Source organism: Thamnophis sirtalis, unplaced genomic scaffold, assembly GCF_051295495.1.
Source record: "Thamnophis sirtalis isolate CommonGarterSnake01/CBP01778 unplaced genomic scaffold, rThaSir2_p1.2 scaffold_9, whole genome shotgun sequence".
In the NCBI taxonomy this organism is placed as follows: Eukaryota; Metazoa; Chordata; class Lepidosauria; order Squamata; family Natricidae; genus Thamnophis; species Thamnophis sirtalis.
In genome coordinates, this window is record NW_028261389.1 from 23,741,120 (window position 1) to 23,768,743 (window position 27,624).

General features: G+C 37.9%; 1 protein-coding gene across 1 annotated transcript in view; it reads left to right on the forward strand.

Annotated features, from left to right (window-relative positions):
- The first annotated feature begins 277 nt into the window (after positions 1 to 277).
- STAB2 (stabilin 2) overlaps positions 278 to 27,624 on the forward strand; it is a 100,894-nt gene continuing 73,547 nt past the window's right edge. The window contains exons 1-18 of the mRNA XM_087723073.1: positions 278 to 396; positions 2,153 to 2,286; positions 4,219 to 4,334; positions 7,879 to 7,964; positions 8,624 to 8,693; positions 12,112 to 12,207; positions 13,345 to 13,470; positions 14,033 to 14,229; positions 14,996 to 15,129; positions 17,348 to 17,481; positions 19,799 to 19,881; positions 21,466 to 21,615; positions 23,370 to 23,513; positions 24,584 to 24,646; positions 24,750 to 24,869; positions 25,837 to 25,890; positions 26,491 to 26,571; positions 26,778 to 26,930. Coding sequence (XP_087579199.1) covers positions 316 to 396; positions 2,153 to 2,286; positions 4,219 to 4,334; positions 7,879 to 7,964; positions 8,624 to 8,693; positions 12,112 to 12,207; positions 13,345 to 13,470; positions 14,033 to 14,229; positions 14,996 to 15,129; positions 17,348 to 17,481; positions 19,799 to 19,881; positions 21,466 to 21,615; positions 23,370 to 23,513; positions 24,584 to 24,646; positions 24,750 to 24,869; positions 25,837 to 25,890; positions 26,491 to 26,571; positions 26,778 to 26,930 — 2,022 coding nt within the window. The 5' untranslated portion in view covers positions 278 to 315. The remainder of the gene's footprint in view (positions 397 to 2,152; positions 2,287 to 4,218; positions 4,335 to 7,878; positions 7,965 to 8,623; positions 8,694 to 12,111; positions 12,208 to 13,344; positions 13,471 to 14,032; positions 14,230 to 14,995; positions 15,130 to 17,347; positions 17,482 to 19,798; positions 19,882 to 21,465; positions 21,616 to 23,369; positions 23,514 to 24,583; positions 24,647 to 24,749; positions 24,870 to 25,836; positions 25,891 to 26,490; positions 26,572 to 26,777; positions 26,931 to 27,624) is intronic.

A 27,624-nucleotide genomic window follows, 5' to 3' on the forward strand; every position in this document is an offset into this window, starting at 1 on the left:
AACAACAGCAGAAACTGGGGAGGGGGAAGTTGGTGGCTGAGAGTTGATAGAGTGAAATAAGACAGGATGCCAGTTAGGAAGTGTTAACTGGGCTTGCTGTAAGCATTTTCCACAATCCATTGCCTTTGGGGTAGCTTTTCCTGTCCAATATCAGGTTTCATGTGGTCTCTATTCTTTGCTCACTGCACGAGAAGAAAAGGGATGTGTGACTTGAATCACACTATCTATTGATGTGGAAGAACCGAGCAAAACAGCATCTTGGAATGATCTATTAATGCATTGTTAGAGTCCGTTGACAGCCATTTCTTCTTCATCATGAGGAAGCAATTGCCACTTGCAATACTCCTATCATTTGTGATGACAAATGCCATCAGTCTTGTGGAAAGTACTCAGCAGGTAAGAAGTATTTTATATTGTTGTGATGGCAGAAGCTTATGTGTAAATTCATACATTTTATCCCAAGTAGTCATACAGCAAAGACTTTGGGGTGAATTTTGAGCATGATTCAAAAGTTCAGGCTTGGAATCTCTGGTTGATAAATCAGAAATAAATTATTTAAATCAGTATTTATATTACCATTTCTGCAAACATACTGGCAGTTTAGTTAATTTATAATTTAGTTATTCCTTGGGAATATGTATTCTTAAACAGAATTTACTTCAAATAAAGATGCAAAGGTTGGGCTGTAAACCAAGTTGGATGAGACTGGTTTACGATGTTTTTAGAGAAGTTTGATGCTCCAGAAATTTCTCTTACTGAGATTTGGAGAACTGTTATCTGAGAAAAAAATGAATTCAATGCAAAAAGCTATTTCCTTTCTCAAGCAAATATTTATTTATTTATTTTATCCCCAGAAATTATATCCTGATCTTATGCCTATCCCAAATTAAAAAATTTAAAAACTAACGGAAAAATTACAAGAAAAAAATCAGAAACAGATAAAAAATATTTTTGGTCACTTGACAAAACCTGTGTCTTAGCAAGAAGTTCAGTCTGAAGACCTAAGTGGCCTCTTTTAGTTCTATGATTTAAGGAAGGATGTTGTTATATAACAAAATTGTTGCCCCATTTAAGTGTGGCTCAAAGAAAGGAAATAACTTCTGGTAATTTTGTCAGGAAAAGTAGTCTCCCCTATTTAAGGAACATTAATCTTTTTCAGTGGCACGTGAAAAGGTACTTGAGCCCAAACTCAATTGCCATAATGTCCTATTCTAGGATCTGACCTTGAAGACTGTGAAAATTCCAGTTTATGCAAAACACAAATGAGAACTTGATTTAAGGACTATAATTGTATGATCTGTGGCTGTATTTCTCGGACCAATGCAACATGGCAGTATTAAACTTTAAACCCTAGCTAATTTGAAATTGTGAAATTCATTTGTGTGTTTCTTTAGGCTATTATCATACTCAGCATCAGAGTAGAACTGATTAAAAAGAATGCAGACAGGATCTTTTTTTGAAGTGGTTCAACCTTTCTGGAACAGTTTTCCCCAGAAAACGCATATGGGCTCTTCTATGCCTCTACTGGTGCATCCATAACAAAAATACAAGACAACATAAATAGCAATAGAGAATAATCCTTGTGCAAGTAATTGGGAAAAAGTAGTTGTATATTTCTATATACGTGGCGTGATTGTGGTTATGTTTAGGAGTCTAACAGCCCATGGGTAAAAGCTGTTTTTAAACCTGTTTTAGAGGTGGGTTCCTACCAGTTCTCACCGGTTCAGTAGAACTGGTTTGTCAAATCTACCCAACTTAGAAGAGGTTCCACCAGTGGATCCAGAAAGCAGGCCACACCTACAGAAGAGGTTCCAAAAAATTTTGGAACCCACCACTGACCTGTTTGTACAGCTGGCTATACTTCGGTGTCTTCTGCCCAATGGTAAAAGTGAAAAGAGACACTGGCCAGGGTGTAAATGGGAGCTTTCTTTACTCCATCCCATACTGGAGCAATGTTATAGACTGTTGCTGCTCTACTATTTTATTTTATTCAGTATTCCTTGTTGTCCTTGAAGTCATCTATAAAATAAAATAGAGCATTGGTGTGTCAAACTGCTATTAAAAGCATCGTTATGCTCTATCAAAAAATGTTTCCTTAATTTCTCTCTCTCTCTCTCTCTCTCTCTCTCTCTCTTTCTTACTGTCCTTTAAGGAAAGACAGAGATGTGATGAGGATACAGTGTTTACCACAAAAACTAAATGTGGAGCTTGTTCTGTTAATTATAAAATCCGGTGTCCTGAAGGTTATAGCAAAATGACCAAAGGCTCTGGGAAACGCGGCTGCAGGTAATGCTTAAATTAATCACTGACAGATATTTTCTACTTTGAAAGTTAATTACTTAAAGGGCTATTTTTTGTGGGGGTCAGGTTAAGCTCTGTTTTTTACAGTATTCCTATGGATATATTTGGCAGGATATATTCTATTGACTCCTCTCCCTTACACACATACTGAACATAAGCACAAACCTGCAGATCCTATATTTCTATATTCACGTTTTTGTCTGAAGCATACGGTGAATATATGTGGAGGTGAAGATGGTGGGATGTATCTGGACATTTCTTCTATAGAGAATTCTTCCAAAGAATTCCTCTGGGCATTCAGGAACTCCCATATTTCTAAGCCTCCTAAACACAGAGAGTGGAATTCTACCACACTTGCAACTGTGAGCAGAAATGGGGTGAGAGCTTTTTCAAACTATGCGTTGCTATCGAATCCTAAACAGTTGCACTCTTCTGGTGCTCGTAGCAAAATACTTCCAAACTATTTGAAAGAAAATGAAGAACTGATAATTTGGGTAGCCTGTGGAAGCATCAAGATCTGCATAATGATTTATTGATGCTAATTGAGAGACTAAGCTACAACTAAAAACATTAGTCATGTTCATTAACTGAAAATAGTCCTTGGGAAAATCCCATAAAGAAGTCTGATATACTAAATCATAATTAACTCTCCATCCCATTGTAGGGAAGGATTAAAAGAAAGTGGGTTAGATCTAGATATCTGTGCTAATAAGTGAAGCAACAAAGAGTCTGCTATTCTAAAAAAAATTTAATGTTATGCTACATGTTATGCTACATATGTAAGTGTGAAAGAAACCAAAAAGAAGGATTGAAGAAAAATCAAATGCTATAATAAATAAATGGAAGTTCAAGTAAGTCTCTCTCTCTCTCTCTCTCTCTCTCTCTCTCTCTCTCTCTCTCTCTCTCTCTCTCTCTCCTCCCTCCCTCCCTCCCTCCCTCCCTCTCTCTCTCTCTCTCTCTCTCCCCAAAGTTCTGTCAACCTTTAATAAACCTTTTGCTGGCATCAGGATTGATGTTGATGTTTTATGGATTTGCTTATAAGTAGAAAATATGATGAAGAGATATCTCTTTGTAATCTTATAGGAAGTGAAGAGTTATTAAATTTGTTTATGCCTGCAATGAAAGTTGGAAGTCACTTCTTCATAATTTTTAATTTATTATATTCTTTCTTTTCATTTTAGAATTTTCTTCCTTTTTTATTTACTTCTGTTTAAGTTTCATTTGTATTATTTTTTACTATTGAAATCAAAATTCTTAATAGAATTAAAACAGTGAGAATACCGGTGGGGTGGAATAGTTAAAAGACTAGGACTGGAGAGATGCACATCCAGTTCTAGAGTCGGGAACGACTAGCACGTATGTGTGAGGGGAACCTTTACCTTTAAGTGCTGTTAATTACAATAGTAAAAAAAAAAATACAAACTAAACTTAGAGAAGAAAAGGAAAAAGAAAAGGAAGAAAAATGCTCTCATCTCCACCATAGTAAACTGAAGTAAACATCAGTTCAGCCACTTGTGCAATAGGAAGGAAGCATCAGTATAATGGTTATTATTTACAGTCCAAGCTTATTGTTTAGTTACTGAAAAATGTTGCAATCCAGGCCCTTCATCTCTTCTGCTGAGAGATCCTAATTTTTTCCTGTAGACATTGGATGGATATTCATCTTTTCTTTTACCGCACACACTTCTTAAATAGCCTAATTTCACCATTTGTCCTGACATAGTCAAATTCTCCCTTGTATATAATGAAGTGGGCAGAAGCATGCACCTCCTGTACAAAACCATTTTACTACTTTTGACAAAATTCATTCCTTATATACAGCAGATATTATCCATACTATTGCTCTTCCATTAAAAGAAAATATTCCCAAAGTGGAAACCAAGAACCTTAACAAAAGTCTACATCTTTGTCCTATAGATACCAGTATGAAACCCACTCTTTAACTCTTTCTTTCAATGGTTGTCAGCATACCTGTATGCGAACGTTGAAGCAGCCACAATGTTGCTCAGGATACTGGGGACAAGACTGCCTAGGTAAAAATATTCATCCTTGTGATATCTTATAATGGTTGGTTTTTTCCCTTGCTTTCATAAATCAATTCCTGTGTTTTATCTTTTAGTGCTTTATGCATTAGTTAACAGGGACATTCACGATGTCTCAGAAAAGATTTTGCAAAGAATCGTGCAAAGTACTTTTTAAGGGAGGGGTAGATCTTTCCTATAAGGGTTGGGCAGTCTGTTGTGGTAGAATCTTGGGAAACTGTGGGTCAAAATATTCATGAACTGCATGATATTTTAGGTTATAATGTTCCTAAACGGTTTCTAACACTAGCAATATTCTTAGCCCTAACCTAACAGCTCTGTTTAAACATCCTGAGATTCCTAGTTCATTAATTTAAATTAAATTTAAAAAATGCAGCTCTTTGCAATACATTTATACATATAGTCAAACACCAGTTTGACACCGGTATTTCTGGTATTTTATTCATAAAGTAATGGTTATACAGGGGTCCCCAAACTTGGCAACTTTAATGTGGACTTCTCGGAATTCCCCATGCTGACTGGAGAATTCTGGGAGTTGGAGTCCACAAATCTTACAGTTGCTAAGTTTGGAGACCCCTGGATTATACCATGCTAAGTGAAAAAGGAGATAGGATTCCTATCCCTTCCTCAGCAGATGGCACCATGGCAGGCAACTGGACAGTGGCCAACCGAGGGATTGACCTCCCCATCGGTTCCAGTCCTCCCTGCAACGCCCCAAAAGGTTCTTGCCCAACCTTCCTACGGAGAACAATCATCCCAGTCAAGCAGGGAATTAGTCTGGATTCATTATGTAAACATAAGAGGGCAAGGTCTGACCTCCCCCTCCAAATGCCTTTGAGCGTTATCTAGTCTTTCCTAGGTAATGGCTGAATCTCTGAGGTGATTCCTGTAAAATAAGTATAGGACAATAAAGTAGCTAGTTTGAATTCCTCAAGTGTGGGTCTGGTTGATTGCGCCTCATTACTTCACAACATACTTTACCCCTAATAATTGAGGGGCTATGAAATATACTTAGAAGCCAACTTTGCATTTCTCTGTGTGAAGAGAAATATTTTGCATGTCTGACTATATTGAAGAGCTCAGCAACATAGCAAAGCCTTAAGTCCTTGCTTCCTGTTTTCAAGAAAAATTAACGGTTCTATAGGAAGGATGGGATTCCATCATTATTGTACATGTTAGTGCAGATAGAAAATATTTGGTTTGGACTTTCCCCTGAGATTTGGAGGAGAAGCCCCCTTTTTTAAAAGTTATATGCCAGAGGTAGGAGTTACATCACCTTTTCCATGCGTTTTTTGTCTTCCAATGCTGAAAACTATGATGTTAGGTTTTAGCAATAAGAGTTAGATTATAAAAAAGTGGATTAGGAACTTTGGGCAAGTAAAGACCACAAGTCGCCTTTGAGTGAATTAAAGGGGGAAAATGTAACAAAAATAAACTTTCTAAAGATTTATATTTTATATTAATCCCTCTTGTTCATAGTTCAGAACTTCTACCATGTATTCATGGGCTACTTGGAAGCAAATGTTGCTGCATTCAGTGGAATTAATTCCATGTAGGATACCCATTTTCACACTTACATCAGCATGCATAGGCTTCTGTTCTTACCATTACAGAGAAAAGTCTAGCATTCTGTGAAACACAAAGAAAAAAAGGAAATCCTTTGTTTTCCAAGAAACAATTGTAGAACAATGGGGCAATAACACAAAAATACAAACTGATAAAGAATTGCTTCTGGTGCAGCTTCCAAACAAGAGACAACAAGGAAATGGAAAATGACTGTCAGCAGTTCTTTGAAAACCATTTTTTTTCAATGATTTGATTTCATTATTCCAGTTGCAATTTAAATTTGATTTTCAGACAGAAGAATACTTGATCATTTTGTTGAATCAAATTAGTTCAAATTAGTTCTCAAAGAACTAAGAAGGGTTAAATCCTGTTACTTCAGGGGTGTTAAATTCAAGGTTCTGTGAGTTGTATCCAGCTGGGGTGCTTAGATCTGGCCAATGGGGCCACCCAGAAAAAAGTGAAGGACCGGGCTGCATGGAGCCCTCCCAAACTCTATTTTTGCTGGCAGAGTGTTGCAGCCGAAAACAACGCTTGGGAGCCCATTTTCACTGGCAGAGTGTTCAGGCCATCAGTGTCGTCCCCGATACGAGTGATGTCAAGGTGGCCACACCCACCCCTGCCCCCAGAGGTCAAACACAACCCTGATGCAGCCCTCAATGAAATCAAGTTTGTCACCCCTGTATTAGTTGATCTTAATCTTTTAGCAGCTTTTGTCTCATTAGCCCCGGCATCCTTTCAAACAGTTCTTCTTTTATTTGTTTCTGAGTACAGTTTAAAGTCTTGGTTTCACCTTTAATGACTTAAACATTTTAGTTTAGATCCATATCTGAGGAACTGGCATTCTTTAACCAACATAGGCCACACCATCAACAACCTATTAAGATATTATACTATAAAAAAGAGCTTTTCGGTTAAGATCATTTCTGTCGGAACTTCTTAGATTTTCTAAAGTCAGAGCCTACAGAGGATTGAAAATGTGTTTCCTTTGCTTTTAATTTCAAATCCAAATTCCATAATTAAATATCTTCTTTGTCAACTAAGTTTTTATTTTGGTTTATTTTAATTGGTCTGCCCTTAAAATTGCTTAAATTTCAGCAAAGGAATTGTACATTTTGCACTGTCTAAAAGAAACTAAGAAAGACATTAAATACACCATATTACACAAGCTTTTAAATTTCAGGTCCTAATCTATGATTTTAAATCCCTATTGGTTAGACTATAATCTTAAAACTATATAATCTATATTTTAAGTATATAAATGGCATACATGCTGCTCAGTCTCAATGGAATTTAATTCTGAATACAAATTTATAGTTGGTTTTGAGAGAATAACATATACCATGTCAGATTATTATTTGTTTCATTACTTTATGCTTGTTTGGATAAAATCATCTAGATGGAGACTAGGGATCAGCTCCAAAATATGGATCAAGTCTCAGGGTTGGATGAAATGGGATTATGGGATTAAGCAACAGTCAGATCGTAATGGCTTTTGTAGACTAAAGAACAAGAGCTAGTTGTCTATTAATCTAAAACTACACCTTGCTAAAATAATCCTGCTGTGATAGATGGCAAATTAAAAAGAATTTAGCCAAGCTAGTGATATGGTTAATAGCAATAGCAATAGCAGTAGACTTATATACCGCTTCATAGGGCTTTCAGCCCTCTCTAAGCAGTTTACAGAGAGTCAGCATATTGCCCCCAACAATCCGGGTCCTCATTTTACCCACCTCGGAAGGATGGAAGGCTGAGTCAACCCTGAGCCGGTGAGATTTGAACCGCTGAACTGCTGATCTAGCAGTAGCCTGCAGTGCTGCATTTAACCACTGCGCCACCTCGGCTCTTAACTAGCAAGCACTGTTCCTCTACAGAAATTGCTTTCAAAATTACAATTCAACAACTATGACTGGTTCACTGCCTAGATTCTAAGTCTAATAATTAACAAATCTTGTTTTCTGATCATTTTCAGAATGTCCAGGTGGACCATTATCACCGTGCAGTAACAGAGGACATTGTTTTCAAGGAATTTGGGGGAATGGAACCTGTACTTGCCAGGTATGAGTTTTTTTCGTAATTATTTAACATTAAAAAAAACCTTGAGGGCCTATTTAAGATGATTTTAAAGGCATGTACTAACCATATCTCTTCTACTAACATAAAAATCCAGATTTTATCCTGTTTTAAAAGAGTTGACCAAAGAACAGAGAATATACATAATATAAAATGTGAATTTGACTCAAAATGCTTTTGCCAATTTATATCTGACACAAGTTATGAAGATGTTATGTTGTAGGTCCTACTTCAGTTTGCCTCTTAGAGAAACATGATGAATAATTTGTTCCTATATTTATTGCATAGGTTACATTTACCCCGACTTGTATAGGCCATCTAGTTTTAATTTCACCATTAAACACTTCTCAAGGACAATTCCAAACCATCTTGACTGTTTTGACACATAACTAGGGAAAATTGAAATAATAAGTTAGGATGAATTCATTAACACCTGTCAGAGACTCAAAATCATTTGCTTTTGCTTCAACTCTCTTTCCTACAAATCTTTGCACCCAAAGATACAATGACTATGAAAACCAGAATTCCAACTTACCAGGATATATATAATAAGTGTGTATAAGCTGACTGCCAACCTAGTTCCTGGGTGAAAATAAATCAAAATTGGCTTTTCTTAATGTAAATTAATTTCTTAATTTTTGCAGAAAGCATTTGCTGGAACTGCCTGTGAAAAGTGTGCAGAAGACAATGTTTTTGGACCTAATTGTACTTCAGGTATAGTGTGAGCTTCCTTTTAAAAAGTGAATATCATAAAATCACATGAAAATGGTATGAATGCTCCCACACAGAAAATTGCATAATATCTTGTGTGGCAGTATAAAAATGGAACATTCCAAAGTAAGTTGATATATCTTATCTAGTCACGGCTTTCAAATATTTCTTATGAGATATAACACTTTAATTTAGCAAAAACTTTCTGCAAGTTAACTTTTGATATACATGAGAGTTTCCTTCTGGCCTAACAAAATCATGGTAATGAGGCTTGGAAAATGAACAAAGCGATGCCCACCATTTTGCACGTGCAAGATTTTTTTTAAAAAAAACCCTATAAAAATCCTTCTTCAAGGAGAATTGTGCAATAAAAATCCAAATGAACAAAACATCTTACCACTGTGATATCACACAGCTCCCCAACATGTATATGGAAAACCACAGGTACTGAAGCCAAGAATAAGAACAACTACTTATAATCCCACACAGCTGAGAATTTGTGACAGCTGAGTAGAAGAATATTCATGAAATTAACTTTGGCTTCTTTCTTACAACCAGGAATTCCTCAGAAGTACATCTAAAACCACAAATTTCACCTAAACTGATCCTTAGATCAGCTACAATTTCATCTACCATACATAAGCTCCTTGTACATTACATTTGGAGTTAATATTGTCTTGCAACAGATGTACTAAAAAGATAGATCATCATCAGTAGATTTCTGGCTGATTTGAACTAGATCAGCAAGGATTCTAGTTCCTCAAAATCTAACTAATATTATTTATTACATAGCTGTATGATTTCCTATTAAAAGAAATCTCAAGGTGACTTATTATTAAATAGAGCACTTACAATTAAAAATGAGTTAAATTTATGAATTAAAAAAATTAATAAAACATACTTTAAGACATTTCATTAAAAATGCAGTGTTGTACAGTATAAAATAAAATCATTAAGACAAGAATCAATGAAACAGAAAATTGCAGAAACAATTAAAATCTTTAAAATGGCAACAGATAAATATGTATATTAATGGATCATTTACAATATCTGTCTGAAATAGTGATTTATGTTCACATTCCTTATTCTATAGTCTCTATAGTTGGAAACCTCAAGTTAATTTACTGCTTAACTAAACAAAAATGCAAAGCATTGTCCTTGGTATCTTTTGTATGTAATGTTTATGCCCTACCACTGAACTACAGCCCTTCCTTCCCATTCAGTTCTTTCTCTAACCATAGAGAAAAGACTTCCAACAATTGACCACTGTAGTTCTGTACATAACCAACTTTTTTTTTGAGATGCTTTGATAGAGCAATGTTTCCTGTAGATAGCTTCTGCTCTATATGTTGAAGGAAACAGCAGTAATTGGTATATTAAGTTAGTGGCTGAGGATGTGCTGAGAATGGACTAAAAACATTTCCTACAGATATTTCCTAGGCAATACTATAGTTTAACTTTACAGTTATATACTTCTAACAAGCATATGAGAAGTATGGAGACCAAGAGTCAACAGAATTCCCAGGCAGCAAACAGTCAGAAATCCCAGCCTAAAGATAATTCTGGGACTTATCTCAAATAATCTGGGAAGACCACGGGGATGCATCCTGCATAAGATCCAGTTTTGTCAGTGCCATTAAAAGGAAGGAGATTCTGATGAAATATAGTAAGGAGGTTGATCACTAGGAGGAAGGGAGGGGATGCATTCCAGAGGAGGAGTAGCAGAGGTGGTATGCTGCCGGTTCACACTGATTTGGGCAAACTGGTAGTGGCAGTAGCGTGAGGCTCCACCCACGCACCCTGACATCATCAAGGACCTTCTGCGCATGCTCCCGCTACTGAACAAGTAGTGAAGAAAATAGAATACCATCTCTGAGTAGAAGGAAACTTAGCCTGGAAATATAATATGTGAAAGAAGGAGGGTGAAGACAGTTCCTCCCTAATAGTTCATAGAGTATATTGTAGTTACAGATACCGTGTTAGAATCTTTACTCTGGCAAGATTTCATCTATAGGTGTAAAATAACTTGCAAGAATTGCCACATGTCATTCTAGTTTTGGGCCTGAAAGGTGTGTAGCCCTCCAAGGGCAACGTTTTATTACAATCAGAAATTAGAACTTATGCAAAATAAGTATACATAAGAAAAGTACAGTGACATGATTCTTCTTATTGCATACAATGTATCCTAATTGCCCCAAAAATCCTAGAATCCTTTACAGTTATATAAGCAATTTCTGTAAGTACTGTATATAGATATTTTCCCCCTAACAACCCCAACTACAGCTTGTTGTGTATTTATTTATCATTGAAATTTCTAAGACTCTCCAACAATTATAGGGATTTAAAGAGTTACAAAGGTAAAAATATATGATACACTAAAATCAATTGATAAGGTAAAGGTAAAGCTTCCCCCACACATGCTTGCTAGTCATTTCCAGCTCTAGGAGCAGTGCTCATCTCCATGTCAAAGCCGAAGAGCCAGCGCTGCCCAAAGACATCTCCGTGGTCATGTGGCCAGCAGGACTAAATGCCGAAGGTGCACGGAATGCTATTTCCCTATTTTTCTACTTGCATTTTTTGCGTGCTTTCAAACTGCTAGGTTGGCAAAGTTGGGACAAGTAACAAGAGCTTACTCTGGTGCTAGGGATTCGAACTGTTGAACTGCCAACCTTCTGATCGACAAGCTTAGCATCTTAGCCACTGAGCCCCTGCGTCCCTTCAAAATCAATTGATAAACATACACTAAAATCAATTGATAATTGATATAATACACTAAAATCAAATGACAATCATTTGTCATGCTTGGAGGATGGGAATTGCAACAATTAAAGAATATAGGTTTATAAATGCTTTGATGCAAAGCAGCCCTTATGAATCTTACAAGCTTGTTATGATGGGCCTTCTTGAAACCTGTGAATGAGTGATGGACAATCTTTGAGATGTTGACTGCTTAAAAAGGTCTGGAGGGGTTGGAATAAAAGATAAATACAGTAATTATGTCACAGAAGCAAGTGCGGTGGAAAAGAGGTGGGTCTTTTGCAGTTTGAGCTACACTAAGCTTGTCTGAAAGTTGAACACAGCTTAATTAAATAGATGAAATAAATAAAAAGGTGAATTTCTTTAGAATTTAGCAAATTGCCATCAATATTTAACCTGTGTAAGGAGGCTTAGGATAAAATAAAGTAAGAGCTTAGGATCAGATGAGGCCCAGGAGCTGCCTTCCTTTTCTTTAAGCTATCAATAAATTCAAGTAAAGCTTAGGCAAAAGAAAGGTTTGTTCATATATCCATATGGATTATTTTAATAGACTTCAGGGAAGATCATACCTCACAGGTTCAAGTATCTCCCAACCTCAATAGTTGTAGGACAAAATGTACAGCTCAAATATTGCAGACTCCAATCAAGGCTTCCTTCCTCTTAGTATGCAGCTGCATTCATGGAACATGCAACAATGGGCTAACTGGTGATGGACAATGCATGTGTATGTCTGGATACAAAGGTCTTCATTGTGATCAACGTAAGTAGCACATTTTGGGGCATGGGCACATATTTTATTCATGGCAGCTAATGAGACGCATGTTAATGAACTCATCATATAGTTAGAAGCCATTCAAAAATGATGAATGTGCCATGAACTGTTGAAAGGAAATCCCTTTCTAAAAACTCTGTTCAGAGCTCTAGTTTTCTACATACAACATCCGGTGCTAGATCAACAGTAGCAGCAACTGTAGAAGCAAAGTGATTAGGTTCAAAGATAAAGTGTTGCTAATGCATTTTATCCCATGTAACAGGATTAGGACTTGTGTTTCTACTAACCGGTCAGAAAAAGACTTTTTCCTGTGATTAACTTGGATAAAAATCATGTCCTGGTCCTGGTTATTCGCATGCCCTTTCCTAATATTGTTTCTACTTCTCCATCTCCACACTCCCATTCCTTCCTTTGAAAATACTATTTTATTTTTTACTTTTAGATAGCATGAGGTATGCATAGTATTCATATACATAAGCAAACTCTGGAAATGTTAGCACATATTTTTAGACATATTCATCTCATAAAAACTGTGCATCTAAGAAAAAATACTAATGAATAAGTGAAATAATAACAGAATTAAAATTATTACGCAAGCTTCTTCTTAGGAATACATTATATTTTTAGCTTTTTCCTTTTTCCTTATCTATTAAGTGACCATAATTGTTATTCGCCATCTTGTATCTTGAGTTCTGCTCCAAGGATTTAAATATATGGCTTGGTCTGTCAGAGTAACATATGATGCTACATTGATTTCTTGGTTCAACAAGCACTGATGTATTTGAACTACAATTCACTGGATTTTAAAAAAGAATTTTGAGGATAGCAGTTACTAAGGTAGTAATACCCGAATCCCCAAAATTCTTTTTTAAATCCAGTGAATTGTAGTTATTACTACTTTAGTAATAGTTGTAGTAGTAGACCAAGTTAGAGAAATCTAATTTAAGAATGACTTGTATTTTTGTGCTTTTTCTCTTACCAACAAATACAGTCAGGTTTTTGAAAAGGTAGTCTTTAATGTTGAAGTTGTTATTCATTTAACACTTGAACAGATATGTTAGTTTGCTTAGCCGTGTAGTTTAGCATAACAATCTTGGTCTATTGTATTTTCTTTAATCCCTCCAGCAATACCAGAATGTGAAGCCTTACAGTGCCCAGAAAATTCCAGATGTTCTGTATCAAGTGTGGACAAAAGTCAACTGGAATGCAAGTGCCTTCCCAATTATGAAGGTGATGGCAAACAGTGTAAACGTAAGTAGCAAACAAACCAAAATAGCACTTTATTTTAGTTGTAACTAGTTTAGGGGCTAGTTTAATATCAGTATTTAGAATAAAGATTATCAAACTCCCAACAATGCAAAGTGTTCATTCATTCATATACTTATTTATTTATTTATTCATTCATTCATTCATTCATTCATTCATTCATTCATTTATTCAATACAATTACCAAAATGTGAATGTTAGTGGCAAGGAAGACTACGGTTAGTCATATCACTAGGCAGACTAGGAATATTTTCTTGTCATTTAGCTCAGCCATAAACAGACCCAAGGCCAGCTCTGGTGGCAAAGGTGGCCTTTCCCCTCCACTGTCAATGAATCCAACACATATTTGTTTCACTGGATTTCAAATCAAGTGCCAAATCTGATAAAGTATAATTTAATCTTGGTACAATAATACTGACTGATGGTATTTAATCAAATAAAAAATGAGCATAGTAGTGAACTCTTTGCTTAGCCGTGTAGTTTAGCATAACAATCTTGGTGTGAACACTTATTTTGCTGTCTTTGTATCACTATTTCCTCTCCAAAGCTATCAATCCATGCTCCAAAATGGTTTGTGATCCTCATGCTGATTGCCTATATCTTGGACCCAATCATCATAACTGTACATGCCAATATGGATATGAAGGCGATGGCCAAGTATGCGTACCAATAAATCCTTGCCAAAAAAACTTTGGTAACTGCCCTATAAGTTCCACCGTCTGTAAATATGATGGCCCTGGAAAGGTAAGTGTACAAGTGGAATAGGCCATGTTCTGCCTATACTGTGGCTTCCTGATCTTATATAAATCTCTCATGAGGACAATGAGCTTTTCTGGGTTTCCCAATTTTCTGGGCACTTTTCACAGCTTGATGTGACCAAAGCAATAAAAGGCCTTTCAATAATGAATGAAACAGATACTGACTTGAAACAAATAGGATTTCAAAAAATACATTAATTCCAGAGAAATTGCAAAAAGTACTTATGGTAATCTAAGTAGAAATGTATTCCTTATTAAATATAAATAGCAATAGCAATAGCAGTTAGACTTATATACCGCTTCATAGGGCTTTCAGCTCTCTCTAAGCGGTTTACAGAGTCAGTATATTGCCCCCATCAACAATCTGGGTCTTCATTTTACCCACCTCGGAAGGATGGAAGGCTGAGTCAACCCTGAGCGGGTGAGATTTGAACAGCCGAGCTGCAGAACTGCAGTCAGCTGAAGTAGCCTGCAGTGCTGCATTTAACCACTGCACCACCTTGGCTCAAAAGCTTTTCTGTAATAACACGTCAAGTAAAAATAAGTCATTTATAAATCAAATATTACCATTTAATATAGCATTATTAATGTAAATGACAATTTAAAGAGTAATTTAAACACAACAAAGATCTCAGTCCTTTCAGAGTTTGAAAGCTTATATGGGGGGAAAAATGGAAAAATAAAAAAATTAAAAGACTGATGAGTAAATGCCTGTTTTAAACAAAACTAACATGTTTTTCCTTTACATTAAGTCTCACTGTGAATGCCAAGAACATTTCAGGAACTTTGTACCTGGTCAAGGATGCAGTATGAAAGATATCTGTGCAACCAATAATCCCTGCCATAAGGATGCAGTATGCACAATGACTGCACCAGGACAAACCTTGTGAGTACTGCATCTTCTGATACTTTAGAGCCAGGATGGAGAACCTATGGCATGCGTCCCACAGGTGGCACGCGGAGCCATTTGTCAGGGCACGCGAGGCATTGCCCTGTCAGCTGGCCAGTACACATGCACGCACTGGCAAGCTGAGTTCAGCCTTCTTTAAAGCCATTTTTTGCCCTCCCCCAGGCTCCAGAGGCTTTATAGGAGCCTGGGGAGGGCGAAAACAGCTCCCCCCCCCGAGGCCCTCCAGAGGCTTCAGGAGCTTCCCTGAAGTCTCCAGAATGCAAAAACAACGGCCCTATGGGAACGGACTTCCGGTTTGCTCGTAGGGCCGGTTTAAGCCCTCCAGAGCATTCAAGGAAGCCTCCAGAAGGTCCCTGAAGGCTCCGGAGGACTAAAAATGGTCATACGAGCAAACTGGAGGTGACTTCCAGTTTGCTCGTAGGGTGGTTTTTGTCCTCCAGAACTTTCAGGGAAGCCTCCTGAGAGCTTCTGAATGCCCCAGAGGGCTAAAATCGAGCCTACAAGCAAACCGGAAGTGACTTCCGGTTTGCTTGTAGTGTTGTTTTTTGCCCTCTGGAGGCTTCAGGGAGCTCCTGAAGCCTCTGGAGGGCCTCCGGGGGGTGGGGGAGGCTGTTTTCACCTTCCCCAGGCTCCTATAAAGCCTCTGGAGCCTGGGGAGGGTGAAAAAAGCATGCAAAAAATGGGTGGGTCACGCCTGTCATGCGCACATGCACACTGGGGGGGGGGTGTCACACATTGCATTATGGGTGCAGCATGACCACGCATGACCCTCCCTGCGTTCCCCACGCTTATGGCATGCAAGCCAAAAAAGGTTCACCATTGCTGCTTTAGAGGAAGTGAAAGCTAATCAGAAACTTTGGGCAGGAAATGAAGGGCTGGGGAAAAAATACTGGTGAGAGGTCAACATACTTAGTATTACATACTGACCAAAAAAAAAGATCTGCCATCAGTTCAGAGATGAGTTGCTCCTGATTCGGCCCAGTCTGGCCAAACCGGTAGTGGAATTCAGACCTGGATCGCAAAACTGGCAGTGACCCAGGACTGCCACACCTCTGAACCGGTTCCCTCACCGCCACTGGGCCGCCACGATTTTGTTTTTTAGTTACTGTACATGCGCTGTTCACTGTAAATTGTTCTGCACATACACAAAGAACAATTTACATCGAACAATACACACACAGCACACATCTGATGTGTATGGATGCAAAATGAGCGCGTGCTGAGAACTGGTAGTAAAACCAGCAGCAACCTATCCCTGCATCAGTTCCATGATTGTTGTTGTGAGTCATGTTTCATCTAAAGCAGGGGTGTCAAACTTGATTTCTTTGAGAGCCTCATGAGAGTTGTGTTTGACCTTGAGTGGGGGGCAGAAGGGCGTGGCCTGGGTGGGCGTGGCCATTTCAATGTCACTTGTGTTGGGGGCACCTGTGGTGGCCAAGTACTAAGGCAGAACTTCCTTGAGACCCTCCCTCCTTCTCATTATAATCTCCTCCCTTCCTTCTTTCCTGCCTTCTGCTTTCTTCTTCCTTCTCCTCTTTCCTTCTTTTTCTTTCCTTGCTCTCTTCCCATATTTCCTTCTTTTTCTTGTCTTTCCCTTTCCCTTTCTCCTTTCCTGTCCCTTCTTGGATGCTCAAATGCAAAAGGGGAAACATTTCTCCTTTTCTTTTGTTTTTAGTTTGTTTTGCACATGCACCTCCCCCACCCCACCCCCAAGCTCAATTTTTGCTGGCAGAGAGCTGCAGGAGGCTGTCACTGCTGAAAATGGAGCCTGGGAGGGCCACATGCAGCCCTCCCGAGCTCCATTTTAACTGGCAGAGGCACTGTGGGCCAGTCCTCTGTATCCAGGGCCGCCCTATGGGCGAGATCTAAGGACCCCATGGACCAAATCCAGCACGCGGGCCTTGAGTTTGACACACTGGTCTAAAGACAGACTAAATCTCATGTTAAATACTAAAAGGAGAGTAGAAAATGTTACTTACAATACTTAATAATCCCGTCTATACAATCCCTTGAGGTAGTCTTATAAAGCAATTTCAGCTATTTAGACATGCATTCTGTGGCATTTCCAATGCAGCCATGTCACAAAGCAGTTTACAATATTGTTACCTTGCACTGCTTAATTGTGTCATTTGTAATACATGGCTTCTTCTTAGGCTGGATAACAGTGTATAATACTTTATCACTTTTCGCACAGGTGCAAATGCCAAAAGGGCTATGCAGGTGATGGATTTGTATGCTATGGAAACATCATAGATCAAATTAGAGAGATGAATAACGAACCTGGAGGATATTGGCAAGGAAATCTGATATCTGCAATAGAACTTTTTGGTGGGTAAATTTAAAAAATGTAATTTAGAAACACAAAAACGTTTGAAATACATTGCTACTTATCAAAAGTCTAGATTTAAATGAATTTAGGGGGATACTAAAATCTCCTTAAATATAGCTGGATGTATTTGTATCTGTCTGTCTGTCTTTTCTGTCTACTTTTGAGTCAGCGTTGACTCATGGTATTGCCTGAACAAGTCCCTCCAGTTTTATGGGACAGGTTTTCCAAAAGAATTTTACCATTACTTCCTTAACAGCAGGGGTGGGATTCAATTTTTTTTTACTACCGGTTCTGTGGGCATGGCTTTCTGGGCATGGCAAGGGAAGGATACTGCAAAATCCCCATTCCCTCCCCACTCTCAAAATTTCCGCTACAGGTTCTCCATAACCTGTCAGAACTGGCTGAATCCACCTCTGCTTAACGGGGGCTGGGAGAGAGTGACTGGCGCAAGGTTACCCAGCTGGCTTAATTCTTGAGGCTCATAGACTCCTAGATTGAGCCTGATGCTTTCACCATGGTACACCGAACTGACTCTCTTAAACTCTACCAGCACCACTTTTTCAGTATTTTACAGGATGGGAACACCCAAGGGCTATAAAATCCATATGTACACTTATGGTAAACAGAGTAACGTTTTTTGAATGTTAACTGTGATACATGTGCAATGTGTTGGGAGTTACACTACTGTAGTAAATTTTAGTAATCTTGGTAGTAACATTGGAAAATTTCAACCAAATTATTATTTTTTGAATGAACTTTGAATGAATTTTTTGAATTTTTTGAATTCTTGGTCAACATAAGTGTTAATCCTGTATTTTAAGTAAAAATTACTTTTTACCTCTATGATTTTATCTACATACCCATATTGTCTGTAAAATACAATGCCTGAAGAGTTCTTTTGTTTTAGTTACTTAATATTTACATAAATTCACAAATCAATAATATATGTCATATACATGCCACTTGAATTATAGTTTAAATTAAAATTAAATATAGTTGTTTAATAATTTTCCCTTTCCCTTGTATTAAATATATATATTTGGAATAATTTTTTTAAAGACTCTGGGTCAGAGAGGTCAATGACTTCATCCCTTCTAATACTTTCAATATTTCTATGTAAAGACCTAGTAACCTCTGGGTTTTTAAACTTAAAATCAGCATATTGTAAAAACATAAAAACATACAATAAAAATACAGTTCTATTCAGCATACATATCTGGATGGTCTTGACAAAAATATGCAAGAATCTTTGCCTAGGCCAGGGGTGTCAAACTCGATTTCGTTGAGGGCCACATCAGGATTGTGTTTGACCTCAGGAGGGCAGTGTGGGTGTGGCCAGCTCAATGTCACTTCTGTTGGGGACGCCTGTGTTGGCCTGAGCACTCCGCCAGTGAAAACAGGTTCCCGTGCTCCATTTTCGGCTGCCCCAGCCTCCTGCAACCTCAGGAGGCGGGGCAGCTGAAAATGGAGCTTGGGAACCTGTTTTCACTGGCAGAAGCACCACAGGCCGGTCCTTTGAGGGTGGCCACGAGGGCCAGATCTAAGTACCCCACAGGCTGGATCCAGTCCCTGGGCCTGGAGTTTGACACCCTTGTCCTAGAGGTGAAGTATTTTTAAACATTTCCAACAATTTATAGAAGCCAGATAACATTGAGAAGCAGCTCAGACACCTCCCTGATTCACTGAAGAATCAGACGACATTTTGCTAGTTCTCCGGCTATCACTAAATGGGAAATGGAAGGAAAAGGGATGTTAGCTCATGAAGAAAACAGGATAGATGAGAACAGTAAAGGAAACTGATAACTGGAGATAGCAAAGGATCCGTTCCTATACCTAGTTTTTGTATTTGCATAAATCTAGTATTATAATATCCCATTCTCTACCACTCTGGTAGAGAAAATAAACGTCTTATCTTTAAGTCTTCTTGCACTCTATAAATAAAAGTCTCCATGCATAATTTAATAATTATGCATAAATTTTGAACTCTGCAAGTATGAGAAAATTGTTGCTGCTGGAACACTTAAATCCAGATAAGTCACTAGGAAACGCACTATCCTGTTTCCTATCAACCCATCAGCAGCACTATTTTGAATTGTATTTTTATTTTATTTATTAAATGTGTATGCCACCCATCTACCCTTAAAGATGATTCTGTATCAGTTAAATTTTCCAGGTTGGTGAAGAAATGCAACCTTGGATTCTCCAGAACTAAATCTTCAGACTACAATGACTGCAAAACATGTGTTAGTTAAAAACTACATTATTCTATGCATTTTCCCCTCTTTCTCTCTTGTTTTTCCCTTTTTTCCTTTCCAGAAAGTGCCTATGAATGGCCACTGATTAGTTTGGGACCATTTACAATTCTTATTCCAACAAATAAGGGGTTCAATGGAATCAATGTAAGTAAATTATTTTAAAATGGCATGGTACTTTACTTACTTGTTTAATTCTTCAAAAGTGGTGTGATCCAAAATGTACAAAAACTGCCTTTAATAGCAATAGCAGTTAGACTTATATACTGCTTCATAGGGCTTTCAGCCCTCTCTAAGCGGTTTACAGAGTCAGCATATTGCCCCCAACAATAATCCGGGTCCTCATTTTACCCACCTCGAAAAGATGGAAGGCTGAGTCAACCTTGAGCTGGTGAGATTTGAACAGCCGAACTGCAGAACTGCAGTCAGCTGAAGTAGCCTGCAGTGCTGCATTTAACCACTGCGCCACCTCAGCTCAATGCATGCTATGCATATGTTTGCCAAGCAAAACAAAATCTGTCTGTTGGGATTTTGTTTGCAAAACACTAGACAATATGTTCTTACAAACTAAGTAAGAAGAAATATTCTTGACTTTGAGAATACTACTTCTCTGCTATTCATTCAAAAGATTTTTTTTCCCAGGTTTTCATGCAAACCTGAAAAAAAGTGATTGTTATAAAAATGATTGCATTGGCATTTGTGTTGCTGCAAAGAGTCTCCTCCCCCTTCTGGGTCTTTTTGTGCAGAACCTGGAGAGGATAAAAAATGGGTCCAAAAGCCCAACCAGAAGTTTGGAAATGATCTGCAAGGGGGTGGTAGTGCACGCATGTGCAGGTGGGCAGGGCATATTGCATTGTAGGTGTGGGCAGTCACAGGCACACTATTATGTGCACATGGACAATTTTGGCACACATTTACAAAAACGTTTGCCGTCACTGCTGTATAGTGTCATTTTGAAGGTAGGAGTTGAAACAATTTATGTGCAGGATGCGAGGGGTCTGTAAATATTTTCACGGCCCTCTTTTTGACTCGTGCAGTGTGCAGGTCCTCAGTGGAAGGCAGGTTGGCAGTAAATTGTTTTTTCTGCCGTTCTAATTATCCTCTGAAGTCTGTGTCTGTCTTGTTTGGTTGCAGAGCCAAACCAGGCAGTTATAGAGGTGCAGATGGCAGACTCAATAATCCCTCTGTAGAACTGTATCAGCAGCTCCTTGGGCAGTTTGAGCATCCCGAGTTGGCACAGAAAGAACATTCTTTCTTGTGCTTTTTAGATGATGTTTTTGATGTTAGATGTTCGTTTTAGGTTTTGAGATATGATAGAACCTAGAAATCTGAAGGTCTTTACTGTTGATACTGTGTTGTCTAATATTGTAATAATGGTAGTATGGGAGGGTTTCTCCTAAAGTTTATCATCATTATAGCAATAGCAATAGCAGTTAGACTTATATACCGCTTCATAGGGCTTTCAGCCCTCTCTAAGCGGTTCACAGAGTCAGCATATTGCCCCCAACAACAGTCTGGGTCCTCATTTCACCCACCTCAGAAGGATGGAAGGCTGAGTAAACCCTGAGCCGGTGAGATTTGAACAGCCGAACTGCTGAACTGCAGTCAGCTGAAGTAGCCTGCAGTGCTGCATTTAACCACTGTGCCACCTCGGCTCTCTGTGTTTCTCTGTGTTTCAAAAAAATAAAAGCTTCAAACAGTAATCTTTTTGATTCTTTGGCAACCTTTCAGATTAAAGAACTTCTTTCTGATAAAGACAGCACACAATATTTTGTGAAGCTTCATATTTTTGCTGGACAACTCAGCCTGAATGAGCAGAATGCCACAAGAACGGTTTATACGTTGACAGGCAAGCCAGCAGATATCTTCAAGGATGAAACGGTTAGATATAATTGTAAAGCATATTGTGTCTTGAACAATTTGTAATGATTTTTACAATATTCTACTAGCTTAATTCAGCATAATTCAAATTGTTGTTTTTAAAATAATGTTTTAATAAGTAATTTTCTGATTGCACTTTCACTATTCATCTAATATATAGGCATAGAGAGATAATATATAGGCATATAGACCTAATACAGATAGCCTCAGCTTACAACCACAGTTAGGGCTAGATCTTCCATTATTTGGCAAGACATTTGTTAAGTGAGTTGCACCCAATTTTATAAATATTGTTTTGCCATGGTTGTTAAATGAATCGCTATAGTTCTTAAATGAATCACATAGTCATTAAGCAAATCCAGTTTCCCTGTTGACTTTGGTGGTTGGAAGCCAACTGGAAAGATTGCAAATGATGATCACATAACCCCAGGATGTCACGATTGTCATAAATATATGTCACTGTATGGTCATAAGTACAAGGACCAGTCACTTTTTCCCCATGCTTTTAACAGTTGCTAAATGAATGATTTTAACTTTTGAATGGTTGCTAAATGAATGATTGTAAGTCAAGGACTACCTGTATATAGATGTACATGCAGTATACATACATATCGCCATCTTCTATTAATGACCCCATAATTCCTTGTGGGGTGGAGTCTGGGCAACTGAATGGAGCTAGCAGAGTGTTTTAATGTCACCAATGCAGAGTTTTGTTCAGTTGATATATTCTCAGTGTGCCCAGAGAGAGAAATACCTGCCTCTACCTAGGATCAAACTCCCAGCCTCCTGCTTGGGAGGCAAGAGCTCCATCTCTAGGCCACCGCACCACTCTACTGCATTAGACATAGATCTATTGTTACTAAACTGTGCAAGTCAGACTGAAGTAAACACAGTATTATTGCAGCTATAATACATTCCTAATTGACCTATAGCAGCCTGGTATATCCCCGGGCGCTCAGGATAGACAATACCGTCACTAAATGCAATGAGCCAAAAAAATTTATATCGCCATTTACAGGCTCATGACCAAAGGTGGGTTTCTACTGGTTTGGCCGGTTCGGCCCAGTTTGGCCGAATAGGTAGTAACTTGGCCGCACAGGCGCCCAAACTGGTTCTATGCTCGACACCGCCATCTTGATTTTTTGTTCTGCGCATGCGCAGAACAATCTTCATTGGAAAAATGTATTTTTCCCTTCCAATGTGCGCATGCGCAGACCTTTTAAGGTGCCAAATATGCACACGCATACATGTGCACAAACAAAATTGCACACCGAACTGGTAGTAATGCAGGCAGGAACCCACTCCTGCTCATGACATGTCGAGAGAAGAAGTGTCACCCTTTGTCTCCCATTGCAATCCCAAACCAGTGACTCCTTTTCTCCATTCCAGTTTGGTTCCCCCAGAAAGGAATAGTGATCTGGATCTTTGCTGCCTCTTTGTCCTGATCAGTTGACTCTCCCGTCCCCATCCGTACCTCCTATGAGCAACCATTGCAATTCAAGGCAAAGATCAAGAAAACATAAAACTATTTTATGATTAAGAATTAAAGTATTTTGCACTATAGGCTCTTTGAATGATTTGTCTATGTACTGCAAGAAGTATAAAATTGCAAACATTACATCTGATGTCAGAATGAAAATGCTGAATGCAACAAAATGTTTAATAACATAAATTTTAAATAACTACATTAATATATGTATTTTTACATAGTTTGTAAATAATATATTTCATATTTGTCTTCTGGGCCATTTTAGGAAAATACGCTAAGAATCAGAATACAGGGAGGTAAGAAGAAAAGTAAAATCTTACAAGGGAATATTGCTGCTGCAAATGGAATTATTTATATTATCGACACAGCCTTGGACAACATGGAACCTGCTTTTAAAAGTGACAAAGAGGTAAGGTTAAAAATAAAATGCAAGGGATTTCAAATTATAATTCTGAATGGAATTAAATATATATTGTGTCAATTTAAGAGAACCAGAGTACATATATATAACTCTGGAACGCCTCAAGCAATTTCAACCAAACCTGGCACGCAGATGTGCACTGTGAAAACAAATACTGTGGGGGAAAGACACCCCTAACACATCTCCAGGTATGTGTTCTGTTATGATACAGCCTGTTTGCCTTCAAATGCCTTCTACTGTACTGCTGTAAAATGGCTTCTATTGTGCAGCGCAGTGGAGTTGCCATGGTAACAGCTTCACAGTACTCCCTCTGGTAAGAGGGAAAATCCAACATTAGAAATTACATTTGGTCCAGACATTTTCCCCCTATAAATAAATACCTGGACAATGCTGGATTATCGACTAGTTATATATAAAATAAGCCTGTAAAACTGACTTCTGTGTTCTGAAAGTCTCCCACATGGTTTGAACTTAAATTTCCAGAATTCCAAGTTTATTGTTAGCACTAAATGATTCTGTGAGGAATAATTTCATTCCTTCCAAGAGAACCCAATACCTGAATACTAGAAATTTTTCATACAAAATAGGTCTCCTACCAAGCCATCATGGCCTCTTCACTTCTGAATTCTACTATCAAATAGCTTATAAAATCCTTGGTTCTCTCTGAGCTTGTTTGGTTGCTTGGCTGTTTGCTTGCAGTCATTTCCTTATCTAACTAGGTAATTTCATCAGTGCTAGTGAGTGTGGGGTTTGCTCCTTGTTTATATATAGCTTGCCTTATCAGTGTTGGGGGTATGGTTTTTCTCCTTGATTCAGTAGTCCCTTAAGATATTGTTTTCTGCTTCACTGTTTGTCTGGGGTTAATCCCTGCTTATTTGTGTATTAGCTGACAGGGAGGATGTATTCTGGTCTTTTGTTTGTTTGTTTGTTTCCTTTTTAGCTTTTTTTTTCCTGGAAGTTTACACTTTTCAAAAGAGATCATGTAAAGCTAAGAAGGAGACAAAAAGACCAGAACACTTTCACCTAATCAATATTTAAATCTGACTTTGTTTTCTTAGAAATCTATAATGGCAATCCTTCAAGACAAACCAAGATACTCCACATTTAGATCCATGTTAGAGGTAAGGTACAGCCAGAAACAATGAATAAACAAAATAGATAACCCTTTTAAAACATGTGTTAATACTATTGCGCAATTCCCCACTCCCCCTTCTTTTAAAGCAGAACATATTCCTTGGGACAATGTTGGATAAACATTCTGGCCCTAATACAGTTTTCATTCCAACCAATGATGCTTTGGAAAACTTGGAAGAGGGCACTCTGGACTACTTGTCAACACATGAGGTATGCCTTTAAATCTTGCATTTATGTTGTAGTGGAAGTTTTAAAATCAGTGTTAATTTCTCGTGACTATCTGGACTAGTTCCTGCAGTTTTGGGGTTTTTTAGCAAGATTTCAGAAATGGTTTATTCTTTTTTATTTTATTTATTTTATTTAGTTTGTCAAATGTATGCAAGATAACAGGTATAAGTATAAACATGGGCATGAACAAAGGAAAGGAGTACAAATAAATGGGGACAGTAGGACAGGGACGGAAGGTATGCTGGTGCGCTTATGCACGCCCCCTTTACGCATCTCTTAAGAATAGAGTGAGGTCCACGGACTGAGAGAGAGTGACTGGCCCAAGGTCACTCAATTGGCTTTGTGCATAAACTGGGACTAGAATACATTGTCTACTATTTCCTACCTTGGTGCCTTAACCACAGATCCCCTTTCAATGGGATTTATGGGTTAATCCAATTTATATTTTTAATATATAAAATTTCAGGGTTACCATTCAAACAATCCAGTAATACAACTGATCATTTGTATGGCGTTTGGTCTATGCATGATTTTTTTTAACCAATGGTGAACATTGTTTGTAATAATGTGATGAACTTCATAAATAAATGGGTTGTTCTAAGTCCCAAAGTTGCATAATCTTATTCTGTGAATGCAGTCATGTATGGTGTATGTATAACTACAGAGAGATGTTGTTTGTTTGACCTATAATATTCTGCTTGATAATATCTTACAATCTTAAATTAGAATCTGATCTTTTCCAGTAGAACAACACAGATAATAGAGTTAGAAGAAGGAGAAGGACGAGAAGGCAGGAGCTATAGGAAACTGCTATCTTCTCAATCACATGTCAGCATTGTGCTTTTACAGAAACAAGCACTATTACAGTGTGTGTTTCCTAATAGCCCCATTAAGTGATGTTTCTCTGTGCCAGTCTACATTTTGATAAAGATTTTTGTTATTTGTGCAGGGTTCACGAAAGCTTCAGGAACTGATGCAGTATCACATTGTTTCTCATACACAGGTAAATGTGAAAACATCTTCTCTACTCAATTCATTTGTAGTTATTGCAGAATGGATATATATGCATCTTCCTCTCATACATACAAAAGTTATTTACCATTTTAAAAAGTCCCTCATATGTAGCATCTCAACTGATCCCATTAGGCTTCCATTGATGGAACAGAGATGGAAGATCTTCACCAACCCTCCTTTCTCCTATCTCCAATATATAGATGAGTCATCCGTATATCAGTGATAACTGATTGCTTGATAATAAATGAATAATGTTGCTACAGCTGTTATGATATCACAGCTTTGTGAAGTCTAAACCACATCCACAACAAATGAACAGTAGTCTATTAAACTTTGCAATAAACATTGCTAAAATCTGTGATGATTCCACAGTTAGGAGTGTTAATGTCCAACTATCACAAGAGAGGGAGTCTGCAATAATGTTTGGTGGCTAGAAAAGAATAGGTGCATCATTTAGCTGCCAGCATTTCCATGGATAAAGATATTACTACTCATTATAATCCATGACAAATGACAGAGTAACTCCTGTCATTCTTTACATGACATTTAATGACATTTAATAAATTAAATTCTCATTTGTTTCTTACAGCTGGAGGTTGCCAGCCTAATCTCTATAGGACACATCAAGACTCTGGCTAAACAGTTCATCTATTTCAACTTCACTGAAAATGTAAATCCATGCAAATTCAATTCTGACATAATAATTTTGTTCTGCTGTTTTAATTCAATAAAATATTTTGATCTGCAGACGCTTTGCCTGTGAACAGTAAGCATTAAGAATAATAGAGAATGGCACAAAATAACAGAAACATTCTGAAATAAAGTCCAGTAATTTCAAAAGTTAGTAATCTCAATTTATGGTTATAATTTATGCAGGGGCAGGTCTTGGTCAATGGAAAGAAAATAGAAGAAGCTGGCATTGCTGCAAAAAATGGCATGATTTATACTCTTTCTAGTGTACTTATACCTCCTTCAATAATTCCAATTTTGCCACAAAGATGTGATAAAGAGAAATCTGAACTTAAGTTGGTAAGGTTCTTCTGTCCAGTAAAGTTCAAAACAGTTTCCAATCAATATTTATTTCCTTTTTTGCCTTCCTTCTCCTAATTAAATAATACTCTGCTTCTATACTCATTTGAAATGTTTCTGAACTGTTCATCACACTATGCATATCCATGGAATGTACAATATTAAATATATTTTATAAATTTTAAAATTGCAGAGAGAGAAAGACAGGAAGTGAGAGAGGGAGGGAGGGGGAGAGAGAGATTATGTCAGCCTTTGTTTTGCTGCTTGCTTTTCGGCTGCCATTGAAACGGGGAGGGAGGGCATGGTATTTGGATGAGGGAAATAATCTGTGCAGGAGGACTGTTAATTGGGGGTTGTTCTCACCATTCGTTTGCGCATTTGGAAGGAGGGGAGTTTCCCGCCAAGGCCAACTATCCGGCATACCAACCTGATGATGATTTTTGAAGGTGTCTCCCACCTGACAGCTGTGGAGATATATGATTGGACTATGGACTGGGGTACCAAGGGGAGGGGAATAAATCATGTATTGATATCTAATGCTTTCGCGCCTTTTGCTCAGATCCGGACAGTTGGCCTTGCTTAGCTTCTAATTACGTATAATCAGTAAAAGTACTCTTAATTCTGCAAAGTGGAATTGAGTGGTTTCTTTCTTGGTTATTAAGTGAAGGAGCCGTGACAGATTACATTTTATAGG